Source organism: Bombus pascuorum, chromosome 12, assembly GCF_905332965.1.
Source record: "Bombus pascuorum chromosome 12, iyBomPasc1.1, whole genome shotgun sequence".
Classification (NCBI taxonomy): domain Eukaryota; kingdom Metazoa; phylum Arthropoda; class Insecta; order Hymenoptera; family Apidae; genus Bombus; species Bombus pascuorum.
In genome coordinates this window covers 1372982-1389186 of record NC_083499.1, presented here as the reverse complement: position 1 = coordinate 1389186, position 16205 = coordinate 1372982, and the positions used below count along the sequence as shown (strand labels likewise).

The 16205-nt window shown below is 33.7% G+C and overlaps 2 protein-coding genes across 2 annotated transcripts; both read left to right on the top strand.

Moving 5' to 3' along the window:
* Nucleotides 1–1084: 1084 nt before the first annotated feature.
* LOC132912743 (muscle M-line assembly protein unc-89-like) lies at nt 1085–7893 on the top strand. The gene is made up of 5 exons (XM_060970436.1): nt 1085–3831; nt 4493–4719; nt 5164–5508; nt 6097–6493; nt 7482–7893. The coding sequence occupies exons 2-5, from the start codon at nt 4539–4541 to the stop codon at nt 7891–7893; spliced, it is 1335 nt and encodes a 444-aa protein (XP_060826419.1). The 5' UTR covers nt 1085–3831; nt 4493–4538.
* A 1422-nt stretch (nt 7894–9315) lies between these two features.
* On the top strand, nt 9316–14208 carry LOC132912391 (serine/arginine-rich splicing factor 4-like). The gene is made up of 4 exons (XM_060969767.1): nt 9316–9541; nt 10668–10961; nt 12197–12557; nt 13271–14208. Exons 1-4 carry the CDS (start codon nt 9493–9495, stop codon nt 13512–13514), a joined length of 948 nt encoding a protein of 315 aa, XP_060825750.1. The 5' UTR covers nt 9316–9492; the 3' UTR covers nt 13515–14208.
* Nucleotides 14209–16205: the final 1997 nt, after the last annotated feature.

Genomic DNA, 16205 nt, shown 5'->3' with positions numbered 1-16205 from the left:
ATAGATGATGTATTTTCAGCTGTATTTAATGGAATTGGAGAAAGATTATTTACTATGAACATCGGCCTGATAACGAAGTTTGCTACGTTTGCTATGTTAAAATTTTCCAATTTTGTGGATTGCGAATGAACAAAAAATTTTTTAAAATATCGTAAATGGTCAATGATAAATTATTCGTATGGAAACACAATGTTTAGAAATATTTGTCAAATATCATCGTGTTTGTTGCATCACCTATGTAATTTTCTAAATTAAATTTTCCTTAAATTTCGCATTTAACATTTCCAACAAATTAACACGTCTTATATTTGTAGGCTTCAGAACATTTTATCCATCCCCGACTCGCGAATTCATTTTCACTGCCATAATCATCCTAACCAACCATATATACACTCCATTCGCAAACGAGGCATGACGACGTTTGCATCAGTCATTAACGACGCGAGACGTCGGATCGGACAATCGTTCGATGCTTGACCTATTTTCACAAGCTTGCAAACCGGCAAACGTTAACTCGACCTTAAGGGTGAGAAGCAACGCGAGACTCCCTTTAATGTCTCGGCTTAGGGAGAAGAAAAGCCTCCCAGGAGGATTCTTACGTCGTGTCTTTCCCTCCTTTCTTCGTTGTTCACCTGCAGCCGCTAGTTTACGATGTTCTTCTAAGAGGAAAGTAAGACATTTCCACGGGACATTGGTTTCGCTATCACGGCGAACTTCTTTCGTTCGTGTATTGCTACACGTCCTTCAAAACGTATTTTATGTTGAAAAGAAAGCGTACATAGAATTACTCGGCTTTTAGAACGGAGAATATAGGGCTCGATATTCATGCAAAATGTTTGAAAATATTTGCCTATGTTCGCTAATATCGATTTGTATTGATGGAAACACGAAGTGTGTGCAAACTATATTAAATAATTATGTACCATTGTAGTATTTATAAGTATTTTAACATGCTTCTGACAAATATTTGCAGACATTCGTAAATAATTGCATTTGCGAGTGTTTGAAGTGAGGTATATTATGTGGATATATTAAAAGTTGAATAACCATTTTTACAAACATTTGCGAATATTTGCGAGTATTTGCAATTGTTTAAAATAATTTCGTAAAAATGTTAAATGTCCGATAACCATCAAACACGTGCTTTTAACAAACATTCATAAACATTCATAAAAGTTTATGAAAATTTTCATTATTGTTGAATATCCGTGTCAGATAAATGATTGTGAATGAAAACGCGTACCTAAGCATTTACCGTCGATCCGTAGAAATGGTGAATATCCATTTATCTCCACCGAACGTGCAAAAACACAAATGAACTGCCATTGTCTTTAATGTGTCAACATTATTTCAAAAGCTCGCTATCCTTTTTAATTGTTTACTGAAGTACATACTCGCTCTTCAAAATGTTGCCGAATATTCGCTAATGTTCGCTAATGTGAATTTTCTTTGGCGGAGACACGAATGACGAACAATAACTAAGGATTGCTAATATTTACGAACATTTAAGATAATGTCGATACATCAAAGGAAATCCGCTGTTCTTAAATTTGGCCCTCGTTTGAACGCCCCGATTTTACGTTACATTTCCTCCTTTCCTTCTTTCCTTTTGGGATAGTTATTGCAATATACGTATGTAAGAACGTAACTGGAGCCATTTCTCTATATTTGGTAATGTTTCTTAACCCTTCGAGCGTTATTGGCCTTCCACGATATGGAAATGGAATACGTACTAGTTTCTCAGGAAAGGTACAAAAAGAACTGCTCCTGAGAGACATATTTCGATATTCTACGAGCTCAAAGAGGAAATGAAAATAACGATGCGTTTCTTTGTAAAAGTAATTTTATAGTGGACGATTAAAATGATATAGTACTTGACATAATATAGTACAATTAATTTGACACATCTTATGATTTAATTGCTTACCGATATATATTTATATTTATTTATTCACAGATTTAATAGTATCTAATATGTGATAGAAAAAGAAGGAAATAATCTCTCTCTCTGACACGTTCTACAACAATTTTTAAATTTTCTGAGACTATAGAAAAAACTAATAATATGCAAAAAATATACTTTTCATTTTGAGAGAAACGATTCAAATCGTAAAACGTTGGCTCATTTCTCAAAGAATCCTTTTAATCATCCCTTAAAATCAATTGCCCTTATATACCAATACTTAACCTAGCAATAGAACTTTTATTTTACAATAAATATTCGAGTTCCTAACACTATAATAAACATCCATTTCCTTTGATCTCTGCACCTTCGATCCATTACTTTCCCATCTCTTTTACATTCTCTCTGACATCATCGAACTAAAATGTTTTCGTCCTAACACCGTACCAATCATCGACCTATCAAGAAACTTTTCAACTATAAGTCATTGTTTAATCGAGCGACGTTTCCGCGAAGGGCGAAGTAAAGCAAATGCATCGTCTTTTAATACGGACGATTCTTATCAAGCGTTCTTGACTCGTGTTCCAGCTAGAACGAAACAGAGATCGGCGACAATCCCAACAGCGAGGCATTCACAGAGCCGTGACACTCTCCTCTGTGGCCAGTCGAGTGCGAAGAACGTTAAATTCGCGAGGGGCGCTGGGTGGCTTCGCATAGTCAAGGACAAAGCTCGAAAGTTTTTCGTCCACGTGACAGTTGATCGATACACAGACTAGCCAAAAGTACCAAACGAGCTAACTGCTCGAACAACGATTAAAGTACAATAAATCGAGCAGTGATTCTGCAAGAAAGACGCTCTCATATATAATACATGTAATAATTTTTAAGTGATTAGGAATATTGTCAATTTTATGCATTTATGGGAAACTTGAAGATAGTTTCAAATAAAGATCAAAAAGTTGTTTTAAATAATGTTAAAAATAAAAATATAGAAAATACAAATAATACGCAGAAAACATTAAAAATATCCAAAATAGAATAAAACTATTTTCTACCTAAGTTCCATTCTTTTACTTGCATTTACCAAAATATGACTGCATAAATATCTGCATTCTAGTGATCAGATTGTTACAACCAGATGTATAGATCACAGATCTTATATATCAAAATTTTAAATAACCTGTATAAAGCTTAAAATTCGACGATCATCTGCAAGGGGAAATTCTTTGAGAAAGTCTGATAGGGAAATTGTTGTCGAATTAACTTTCAATACTATGTGCAACGGAGGAAACATTATAAGATGAGTGTTATAATGCACGAAGGTAGAATGAAGATAGCTTATACGGTGATAACGACGACCTCGAGCCGATAGCGAGGTTGGCAGAACCTCTTGTTGCGGGATTCGACAACGTTTATGTCAAGGATATGTGGGATGGATTTTGGATTTGTAAAATTTTATGAAACTATGGAGTAGCTTGGATATTTGACAAGAACGATAGTGCTCTATTGCTAATATCGCCGATGGCAATATAGTGTTGCCTGATTCATTTTATAATTGTGAAATCCTTAGATGATGATGACGAAAATTGGATACATTGAAATTAAAAAAGACGTGCACGTTACAAAATACGACAGTTAGAGTCACGAAATTACGAAACAGGACATCCTTAATTCCGCAATAAGGAAACCTCATCGAGACGATTCGAGACTCGCTACACTTAGATCCAACGTGTGTTAAGTTGAGCAAGCCAAGGTTGACGTCTTCACCGTTGTGAAATTTTGCCGCAGTAAGAGTGATAAATCTGTGATATATATACTGAACTTATAAAAGCTATTTCGAATTGGGATTAGATAAGGATGATCAGGATTTGTGGATGCTGGATCATGACAGATCTTCCTGTGAATTACTCGGAGAACTCATACTGCGAGTAAGTTATTGCCTAAATATATTTTCCAAGTAGCCTGTATCCAAAAAATTCTCGCCATGATTTATATGGCTCTTCCTAGTTGCATGAAATGCTGATGATTGATACTCGATGAACCTTCATAACCTTTAAATAATCTTCAGTACCAAATTTTCAATGTTACGTACTAACTCTGGCCTAACTGCCAACGACACGATCTCGATGAACCTTGTGATCTTCAAATCACCCTAAGTACTCATGCGATTTATATGACCTTTCATGATATTCAAATGACCCTAAGTATCAAAGACCACTCCACAAAGGCCTTCCAAAATTGAAATAACTTAAAATGTCAATGTTCAAATAACATCAAACAAATTTCAGTACTTTCATACACATATATTCACACCCCCCACACACACAAGGTAGTACAATAGTAATATACTAAATATTGTACTATATATAGTACAATATTTATAATTTGTTTTGCATAGATTTCCAGTATTTTATTATTATTTTCGAAATAATTGTATTTTAAGAATGAATTAGTAAACTCGACAAAAGTTTGGCACTGAACGAAAACGCAAACATGTGACATCTTTTTATACAACATGACGTAGCTGCTAATCGATGAACCGAAGGAAACGAGTGTTTTTCAACGGCGACAACAACTCCGCTGTTTCAGCGAGAAGCAATCCACGGACGAAGAAAAAAAGTACCATTACTGAATAATGGCACCGCCAAAGAGGAAATCAAAAGGCCGACTATGGAAGAAACAAATAATAGGGCCACGTTATAGCTATCAACAACGTCCTAAGCGACAAAATATGCCACGTCGAGTACAGACTCTTTATCAACCCACGACTGTACGAGAAATGGTGTACAGGTTGCTCAACAGCAAACATAACCAAGGTGCTATATTATGCATAATGAATTGTCATAACGAGTCTCGTCGATAATATTATTTTTCTTGTAATCTCGAAGAAAATATAATACATTTCAATTAAAACAATTGAGATAAACATGATTAGAAATGAAAATAAAAGAGCTGCGTATAAAGAACAAAATTTAATTTCTTTCTTTCTCAGAAGTTTCTTTTTATCGATGTCTAGTAGTAAATTTTGCGATAATACAAATTAATCTTTGAATAGTATAAATACAATAGAAAACATACAGAAATTTATTTAATAGAACAAAATTTGAAACGCAAAAAATATAGTTATTTCCATTCGATAGAACATTCACTACTCTTCTAGACTGCTCTGACAAGACCGTTATGAGAAAAAGAAATATTTCACACGATATTACAGCTTTCGAACACGTAGAACATCAATAACAATTATAAACCTCTTTCAGGAAAAAAGCAAAGAGTCCCTGGAAGCGGCAGAATCCACGGAAGCATGCGGAAATATCAAAATACACGGGAGTCTTCGTACGATAGTTCGCCCCATCGCGATAGCTCGCCATCCATTCAGGACTCAGAGTACACAAAATCCGTGGCAACATCCGTGGAGAACTTGTCGAGGGTGATGGAGGCCACTAATAGCTCAGTGGCCAGCAGCTCTGGCAACAGCAGCGTTTCGAATGCCTCCGTGGAACCGCTTGCTCTCGCAAAGACGATCGATAACACTAGAGCCTTACTGAAGAAAAAATCTTTCGTTCAGGTCATCAACAATTACATCAAGGCCGGAATAGAGGAAGGTATCGCTTAAATGCTCTCTAATCCCGGTATTTGCTAGAAGCTCGGGGCCTCGTTCGTTGGTATCAATTTTTTGTCAGGGTTACTTTCGAGGAAATAGAGACTACTACACACAAATTTTGTACAAGTTTTCTTTTAAGTTTTCTTTAGTTTTGATAGTTATTATAAAAAATTAACTGCGTCTATAAAAATGGAATTTTTTAATATTCTTTGTATTTTTTTTAACTTATTCTATTCTATTCTATTTCTTTGCATTCTTTAACTTTATTCTTTTAATTGTATCTAACATCGTAAGAATAAATTTTATCAACCTGACAATCACGTAATATAAACTTAGTCATCAAAATATAACGTTTAGAAAATAAACGAAGATGACGCGTTTCAAAATTTACATACGACGGAGAAGAACGTGAATTTAAATTAGAGACGGATAAATTTAAAGGCACCGAATCAATTTACACGTCTAATATATCAATGTAACTCGATTATAGTTAGTTTTTTTAAATCTACAGAATTTCATCATTCATTTCAAATTCTATTAACCTTTATAAAGTTTCTATAGCATGACAAACTTTTTACCTAATCCTTAGGAAAACGGCAAGCGAAGAAGTACATCCGCAAGGCACTTTCCTTCGGCGTGAAATCCGGTTACCTAATTCCTGCTGGTCCACAAGGACAAGTGATACGAGTATCTCCAACGTTGATAGAATCGAAGAAGAGTGACATAGAATCACGGAAAAGACGAAGGAGGGCCAGGAGAGGTGAAGAAGACCCAATGGCCGATGCCCAGAAACGGCGTCGATTGACCCCTCCTTGGGACACGAAGAACATCACACGCCGTGAAAGTACACCAAAACCGGAAACTCCGCCTCGAAAAAGAAGGAAGACCTCGAAAAGTTCGATTCAGGCGAAGAAGAGTCCCAGGAAGAAAACCAAGGAACGTGCTCTACGGGAAAGCAGAAAAAGGAGAACTAGGAAAGGAAAAAAGTTAGTAATCTAAACGCTGTTATGTACTTCTTATGTTATTCTTTGCTTTTTGTGGATTTACGAGAGCTTAGGAAATTAAGGGCAAATATCTTTGGGTACGCTTGCACTTTTTGTCATGGACCATTAGTTAATTTTTATGAGACCTTTCTTGCTCATTGCTGGTTAATTTTTTCTGCCATTAATGATGTTTTGTCAAGTTTGAATAATTGATGAGGGTTTAATTAATCGAATACTGACTAAAATCTTTTTCCAATACTAAAATCGTTAGAATTCCGTTTTAATGGTTAGATTGCTGATTTTTATACACTCTCATATTTTTGTTATTTTCTATATTTTTGCATATTACATATCCATTTTATACAATTGTAATATTTGCAACTTTATAATTATATTGTAAACCTACATAATTCTAATTGTATAAACACCCGCAGTGTAGTAATGCTTATTTAAACCTTACTACGTTTTCCAGATCACTATCGTACTAATTATATTTTTATATTGTTAAAAAATATCTTGAATTTGAGAAATGATGTCTTATTTCAATTTTGTACTAAAGTTTTTCTTAAAATAGCTAATATCTTCCGGTTTGTTGAAACAAAATCGAGATTCGAAAATAGAGATTTGTAAACTCTAACAATGTTAATATTTCCATGTAATCGTAATTTGTAAATTATCCCTCTAATATCATAATTACTGAAAAGCGATTCATTTTATTTAAAATATTTATTATATATATAATAAATATTTATAAATCTTATTCGTCGATAAAATAGTTCATTACATAACAAGAAAACTACAGACATTCACAAACAAAACGACAAAGTGCTCTAATATTATGGTCTATGGATAGCAAAATAAACAAGTGGATGTTTACAAACAAAACAGCAAAATATCTATAAATTTCACCTACTATGAGCAAAACGGTGCATTGAGTATTGATAAACAAAACGATGAAATGCTTGAAGAATAATTTAAAGTTCTGTTTCAGAGATAAGTTAATAATATCAACGTTGTCCAAGAGCCCGAGCAACAAAATCGACGAGACTCAAAAGAAAATAGGAAGTACGCGAAACTCGTACAAATACAATGTGGACAAGGGAGAAGAGGATCACAGAAATCGCAGGGCTAAGTCTTCCCGTTCAAAAAAAGAAGATAATGAGAATTCGAAAGAGAATAAACCAGACTCGAGCAACGAGGATGAATACAATGCGGAATTGAGCGAAAACGAAGAAATCAATGAAAGAATGGCGATAGTACGACAGAAATCGACGACCAGTCGAGAGGACGCTTTGCGAAATAGCAGCGGATCATCCGAAAATCCAGGGAAAATCGTCGAAGAAAAATTGGATGCCCCCTATGAAGAAAATAACGAGAACGATACAATTGAGAATTTGGATTAACTATTTATTGTATAATTTACTTACAAAAAAGTGAAGAAAATGTTGTAAAAGATTTCTACACAATTTTGAAATATTAAATTTAAAAGATGAAGCTTTTTATAGAGATTTATTGGATATCTTTTAACTAGGAATGTATTATTAGTATGTATACAATTTTAATTTCTTTTGTAATTATATAAATTTCAAATAAAATTAATTTTGGATCGTATATGTAATATCAGCTATTTTGACGATTTTCTGGTAATTCTAGCGAAACAGGACCATCTGTAGTATGTATTTCTTAGAACTATAGCAGTTTAGTATATGTTTGGAATTACATAAATTTGCCGCAGGACATCGGCGTGATCGTGTAAGAACCAACTGTACCATTTAGTATAATTTTACGTTCATTGAAAATTTCAACAACGTTCACCATAAATTTACAATAAAAGATATATTTGTCTTAAAATTTGTATTACAGTGCAAGCAACGACAAACTTTTCATCACAAAACGTGTGAAATACGATTCTAGATTTATACTAATTATAAGTAATTAATTTTATATTTGAAACTCTTTGTATCGATTGATGACTGAACTCTCAAAGTCAATAACAACATTATCTCTACCATGCAAGTCGGCATTTATGACGATGTCGACGATCTCGGGTCGCGGAGTTTGACCTCATCACCCTTCGCCAGCTATACAATACCGTGATCGTGGTTGGTTGATCGGGTTCCACGAATCGGAAGTTGTCGCCATGATTCTGTCAATGTGTATGTGCACACAAGAAAAATAAACAGAAAAGTCAACAGACGGAAAATAGTTTGGATATTGCAATATCAAAGGACTGGCTTATAATGGGACAGGCCAAGAACTTAATGCGAAATGGGAGAAGTAATAATATTTGTGTAAGTAATAGTGTAATAACATCGAAAGTTGTATAAATAGGAAACTAAATGAGAAACTGTGGAGTATTTACTTGTCCTGTTAGATATAAAAGATAATGAACCTGAAATTCTTCTGTGCATAGATCTAATTTAATTTCATTTTCTGTAATTACAAACTTAATTTAATTATGAGCTTTACTACAACCGGTACAGTAATCGGTACATTATATTGTATAATAGCAATTTATTTAATCATTTTTTATTATCTTTCTCAATATATTTCATGATCTTCCTTTATTTGAAATTAAATAAAAATCGAAAGTAGAGTATTTAATACGACTAAGTTTTAAAAAAATGACAAAGAAAATGATTCTTTGGAAACTTCCAGTGTTAAATAGAAAATAAATGAATGAGAAAGTAGGCAAAAGGCAGCGCCTGCTTTATGAAACGCGTAAAGAGAACAGCAATCATGTGAATGTAGTCGACGAGACGAGATTTCATTGTTCCGTGAAAAAAAAGAATAGGCGAAAGGAACCGATGGATTGGCACCGTCGGTCGTGCCTCTCTTCTTTTCATCAATGTCCTGAAAATTCCTAGACAAAATTCGGCGCCACGACCGATCAAAATCCTAGAAAAAATTCGGCTGGACTATCGAAATCCTTCGGAAACAACGGTGGCTGAGGAACAAGTACGGACGTCCAGAGGAGTTTCACATCCATCAGTAAGCACAAAATGGCCCACATAAAGAGACGTCCTCATGCGCGAAGCCATCACAAGATGAGTGAGTGATGATCTTGGAAAAGATTTGAGCAAAAAATGACAAAATTCTTGTTTTGTTTCTACGAGAAATTCATTGGAATAATAACGTAGCGTATTCTCTATATACTTTAGAAATGACGACTTTTTATATTCTTCGACACTTTTTTGTTTTTCCCGATGAAAGAGGTGAAATGAAATTGCATTAGAATATTAATTTAGAAAATTATCGAGACTAAAATACACATTTTTTTTTAAATAATGATACGTTATCGCCTAGCAGATTTTATTGACCTACTTCTTTGATTGTCAGCAATGGCCACAAAAGAAGCCATTCATCGCTTGAACATATATTCTATTTGTTTATTACATTTCGTAACGACACCCACGTCTAGTACTTTGTAATTCTTCCGTCGTTTTTCAATTGATTTCTTTGAACTGAAACGCCAAGCTTCGTTCGATATCTGTAACAAGCTTCGTGGAATATCATTAAAAATATCTCCCGCAAATGCCAAGATATCTTCCAAGCGTTTTCATTATTCAAATTGAATTGACCAATTGAAACAACTGCCAATTTCTTTTACTTAGCCTACAGATCGTATTCCAGATTGGAAATTTCGAGACTTCCGATATCAATATTTTTGATTTGAAGAAAAATTCAGTATATTCTTACATTGTATTCTCAGTCTAAAAATAATTGACTCTACGTTTTACGAGAGTTTCTAAAATATGTATTCGATTTCTATAATATTGAAATTGCCTGACGATCCACAAATAGTGAAATATTTAAAGTTGAAATACCTTTTTCCAAAGTTTAGAATAGACACATCCCAGTTTCCATCCTTGAACTTTCAAGAACAGAAGCTTTCAGTCGAATTTCATAGAACTCTCATATCCTATCACAGCTCTTTAAGAATACCAATAAATCTCTAAATCTTATAAAATTCTTCAAAAAAAAAGTTACATTTAATATCAAACAACGTACAATGCGTCAGAATGGTTACTAAGCAGTCGTCTCAAATTCTCTTGCATTTCCCACGGGCTTCTATCTGAACTTGCGAAAGAATTACACGTAAAGTCCAAGCTTTGGAAAAAAACCCTTGTCTGAGTATAGCTGGAATCTGCGCGGCGACTAGTTTATCGCGTTTCAGAGTTACGTCGTAAACCAAATATCTCGGAGCTGGTGTACAAATTCCTGCGCCTTGGCGGGAGCAAAGAGGAAGCTTGTGAAGCGTTGCGAAATTACAGTACGAGGTGTCGGTACTGCAAGCGGCGGAAACGCCGTGAAGAAGTTTTGGATTGCCTAGATTCTCGACCTGGCGGTAACATGGCCAACAAACGGAAAGGTTCGGCAAGGAATTCCAACATTCACCGGGTGAAACGACGCCAAACCTCCAAGGACCACACCCTCTCGTCATGCATGTATAAGGGCAATGGAGGAGAAGGTTAGTGCAATGAAAGTCATGGAAATTGTTTCTACATTCTAGACGATACACTGTTCAAAACAGATTAGCAGATTATCTGTGTTTAATCTGCTGTTCTATAAACTTTCTAGATCGATACTATAGGTTTTTTAAGCTTTATTATATATTTTCTTTTTACAAGTTATTATGAGTTTCTCGTCTTATGGATGATGGATATACTTTGATACTTTGTTTATATTAGAGTGGTGTTTAATGAGAATTGTTTTTATAAATACTTTCTATGTATAACTTTTAAGCCTTTTTATATTCCTTTATAGTAGAGATCTCTTTTTACGCTTTTTGCGTATAATACTCTATATTGATAGCTAGGTTAATAGTTAAATAGTCTGGTGAGAAGAGTGTGAGGAGATATATGTATTAGAAGGATGTATGGTCGAGAGTTCAAGGCGAATAAAAATAACAATTGTAAACCCTGTCCCTTTTCATAGTTAAGAGGCAGAAAAAATAAACTATCATTATTATATTCGAGATCTTTCTTGTATTATTCAATAATTATATTTTACACTTTCTATAGATACACTTAAGACAGTTACATTTGTGATATCAGCATAGTATCTAGGTTAATTTAATGACGTACTGAAATTATATAATGAATCACACCTATCTAAATATCATTATTTGTTACTTACTAATTAGCTTAACTATAATCGTAGGTCGAGTAATATTTAATATGATCTGAGGATAATTGCAATTGCTTAATGAGCGCTAAAGTCGAGCAGTGGGTATTGTTACCTTTTATTGCGCCGTTATATAAAGGCAATAAAATGATTAATTAACACAACAGTGCATTATTATTATCGAAGGCAATTAAATGATAATCCGATATACTGCACCTCATATGTAACTTATTGCTTCAAAGAAATAAAACGTTCCCTTTTTTCTACATACAACTTACCATTTAGCCGAAATTAATAACTTCCACGTGCCGCGTCACATTTTCTTTCGATAAATCAATATCATTGATTCACTATCATTTGATTAATACAACAAGTTTTATATACAAACCATTTATAAGTTTTTTCAATGCATTATTTTTTCTATCCATTATTCAGTACAGCATAATAATTTTGAAAATACTTTTTGAATACCAAATACACGCGAAACATTGCTCAAAATTGTACGTATTCTTAAAAATTCTATATTTAGAGCATATACTATATTTATCAAATATATTATAAAATCCTATTTCTCTATAGGAATAAGAAAAATGAAAAGATACATCCAGAAGGCAATCGATTTCGGCGTAGAATCTGGTTATCTGATCCCGAAAGACGCGGCGTACAAAGTTCTCCGTGTATCTTCGGATCTCATGAACGAAGGCAATTACGAAAGTAAGGATAGAAAATCGGACAGCACGGTTTCACAAGTTGGGGACGGAAGGCCTCGTCGAACGCCGATTAGATTCGAGGACTACGAGGTGCAGGACGCCAGGGGGCGACGACGTAGAAGCAGGAGGAGAAGAAGTTCAAGACGAAGGAGATCCAGGAGTGGATCCAGAAGAAGGCGAAGGAGATCGCGAAGGAGATCACGAAGAAGACACGGCAGGAGACGTGACGAGTAATTCTACTAAGTTCTTTTTTCTTTTACCTTCCTGAAATAAAGTTCGTATGTAAGAGAAATACCCATAGAAACTCTTTCAATTACGAGTATTTTAAAAGTTTGAAGCGCAAATTGAGTGTTCAACGTATAATAATCTAATCTCAATAAAACAAAATTGAATACTCTATAGAATTAGCCTTTTGGAAACGCTATCCTTCTTAAAAGAGGAAATGACACGGTCAACAATTGAATGAAAGGATTTCGAACGTTGTATTTTTAAAGAAGATCTGTTTATTCCAATTATTTTCGGTTTATCTATTGCTTCATTCGCATCATATGCATTTCATATCGTAAAACATTAAATAAAGCAAGAGGTCGAATTTCCCAATAAATGTAATTAGTATATGTTACTATATTTATTACTAACAGCATATGTCCCGTATATTTTTGCTTCCGCAAACATAAAAACATCCATAATTTATCGATAATAGCATTCCAATATTTCCAATCTAATAATTCATTTACAGTCTAATAATTTGATTATTAATTTCACATCAAAGTTTTACATCAGAAACGTGATGTGTAACTTCCCAGAACATTCTTCTTAAAAATTTAACTTCATAAAACCATCCCGAAGGACAGTCATAATAGAATTAGTACTATTAACTTGATCCTGGTGTCGTTGCCAGGGCCGCCTTTCTAAGTAATTAAACCGAACGAATTCGTTTTAGATCTGGTGCTGAGGAAGAAGTGGTAGAGATCGAGAACGACGATGATTACGACTTCGAGAAACAGGGAGATAAAAGGAAGAGTCCGGATAACGCGAACGGAAGCGAGAAAAACGAACGTCTAAATCAGTCCGATGGTGAAAAAAAAGCAGAGAAGGCAGAGGACGATGGTTCGGATCTGTCCATCGACGAGGACGAAAGTGACGACGAGGAAGGAAAAAAGAGAGAAGATACGACAAAATCGTAAACGTGGATATATCGACAAATTGATCGTGTTGTGTCAAACTCATACCTTGAGATTATGACGTCAAATGAAACTGTTTATTCATATAAAAAAGATGAAATGTCCCGTGATAATATTTTTTTATAGGAATTCTTCTTTCAATTGACAATTATGTAGAATACTTATTTATGGTCGTGGTGATTCATACAAGTGTAGTCATGAGTAATAGGTTCACGTTTACATTTTTTCACAATAAAACAATATCGTGAAATATATAATTAGATTTATTCCACTCCATATCGCAATAGTGGAAATTAATTTTACCCATTTTCTTTGAAAAGATAGGGTTTGATACCATTTGGAATTTGATTGAAATTCAAGCTATTTATTTTAATAATTTTACATATGGATAGAAACTTGAATTCAACTAATTTCAAACTTAAGCTTGAGTCACTTAAATACAAGCAATTTTATTAATTTGAACGATATTTACGTAAAAAAGTACAGCTATAAAACATTCCCACTAAGTACCTCTAATACAACTACATAAATTCAGTCTATCATAAAGCGGCAGCCTAATTTTCCTCTTCTGCCAACTAATCGACTGTACCTCTACTATTGCGAATCTCCAAACCTCTTGCGAACCACGCGTCCCTTTCCTATGGGAACGTTCACCTTCGTTCCAAACAAGTAAACGACCTCTGATAGAATTATTAAAGCCCCTTCTGAAGGGAAGATCGGGTAAACACAGAGAGACTACCTATAGTCCCGTCGCCTAAGTATTTCATTGGTAGTAGTAACAAACGACAACGAGTTATAGCCCAAAGGAAATTAACCATTAGTCGGTCTAGGCGTAGGTTTTCTTACACAATTAAACTCATTAGCATGATTTTACAAATCACAGATACCAGACTACCAGTGCTAATAAATTTTCTTACATAATAGTATTCAATTTGGCAGGAAAATAATTAGAAATGATATTTTATGAGTCAATTTTATAAATTCCAAGGCAGCTTATTATTTTATTCCATGTAAAATAATAAAATTGTACAACAAAAATTTATAACCTATACTCGTTATTTGTTGATTTCATTAGTATTATTATTAAATAAATTATTATGCAGAAGGACCTAGAACACTTCTACCATAGTTGTCTCTATCTTCTTCAATATTTCTTGCAAAATTACGGAAGAATTTTTGGGTCGATGATCCAGGTTAAATCAAGAATTGATCGTGAGTTTCGTTTCATATGTAGAAATAGTATCCCAAAAGCTACTTCGAAAGAGCTATCTCGTAAACCATAATTGGATAGAAAATACGCTTACAACACGAAGCGAAAACATATCCCTTGAAGAACGAAGGCAAAAAGTTCCGCGTTTTGTTTCGGTGGGCTTTTACGAGCTTTCCTCCGTTATCCTGACTTGTTATTTGGCTATTGTGTACGCGAGAGAATAGAATACAGAGTGCATATAGGGTGTGGAATTTGACCGCTGAGTTTACTTGAATTTTTCTAACCGTGAAGTTTCTTGAGAGTAATTCTGTTTCTTTTTTGTACGGTGAATATTTATTTTGTATTTAGAACAATTTTTGGGAGAATTGTAATTGATTATAATTTTTACTTTGATTTAAAAACAAAAAAGCAATAATTGCAATATATAGATAAATTATACTACCGCAGTGATAAGAAGATAAAATAAGGTTTCGAAAGAATAGGTACATAGATGTAGAATTTCTGTATCAACTACAAAGAGTTGTAGGAGTTATATTATTATATTGTATTATTATACAATAATATCTCATGTTTGATTAAAGATTTTAGTTGAATATGCTAAAGCAGCGCTTCAGAATCGAAATAGAAGCTTGTCAATCGTATGTTTGTAACTTGAGATATGATTCAATGAAATGATATTTCTGTGTAATTGAAAATTTTGTAATGATTACTTTATTCCATCATCATCAATTTCTTTGAGGAAAAATGTTTGTTAATCCTGTCAAGGTTCTAATGATATACATATTATAATTATGGACATATTAAAATAAATATTCTCAAATTTCAAGTACACGCATATTTTAAACATACCCATGTTAATTTTGATTATATTCGAGTATCAAATATTTTGTTTTTATCTACCAAAAGGATACGAAGAATACGAAGAATTAATTATCGGAAAGGTGCGCTGTTGTACATTCGATCCAATCTAATTTTCTTTCTACGTTTTATTTAATTCCTGACTGCACGATACGTTCGTAAATCTAAAACTTTTTCTAAAGGTCCGTTGCACTTAGTTCAATCAACACATTTGTACGGCAAACATAGATTTTCACAGGTCTAACAACAAAAGCAATTAATAGATCTTGTGGATGAATAATGATATGGAAGCAAGTGTATCATTATAAAAACCAATTAATTTTTTTGGAATAAGATAAAGGCAACAGTGTACATCAACAAAAAGTGACAGCGCTATAATTCACTATAGTCTAGAATTCGTATTAAAGGAATCAATGAAAGGGAAAGGACAAGTATTTATTTATATACTTTTCAAAAACTTATTAAAGTCTTTAAACACGACTCGTGTTGCAAATCTACAAAATTTCTACGAACAAAATAGTACGTATTGATCATTGTAACCATTCTGGTAACTTCAGTACTTTACAAAAAAATCATTCGAGTTCGCAAAAATATGTTCCTATAAATGTATGAAATTTTCACAAAAG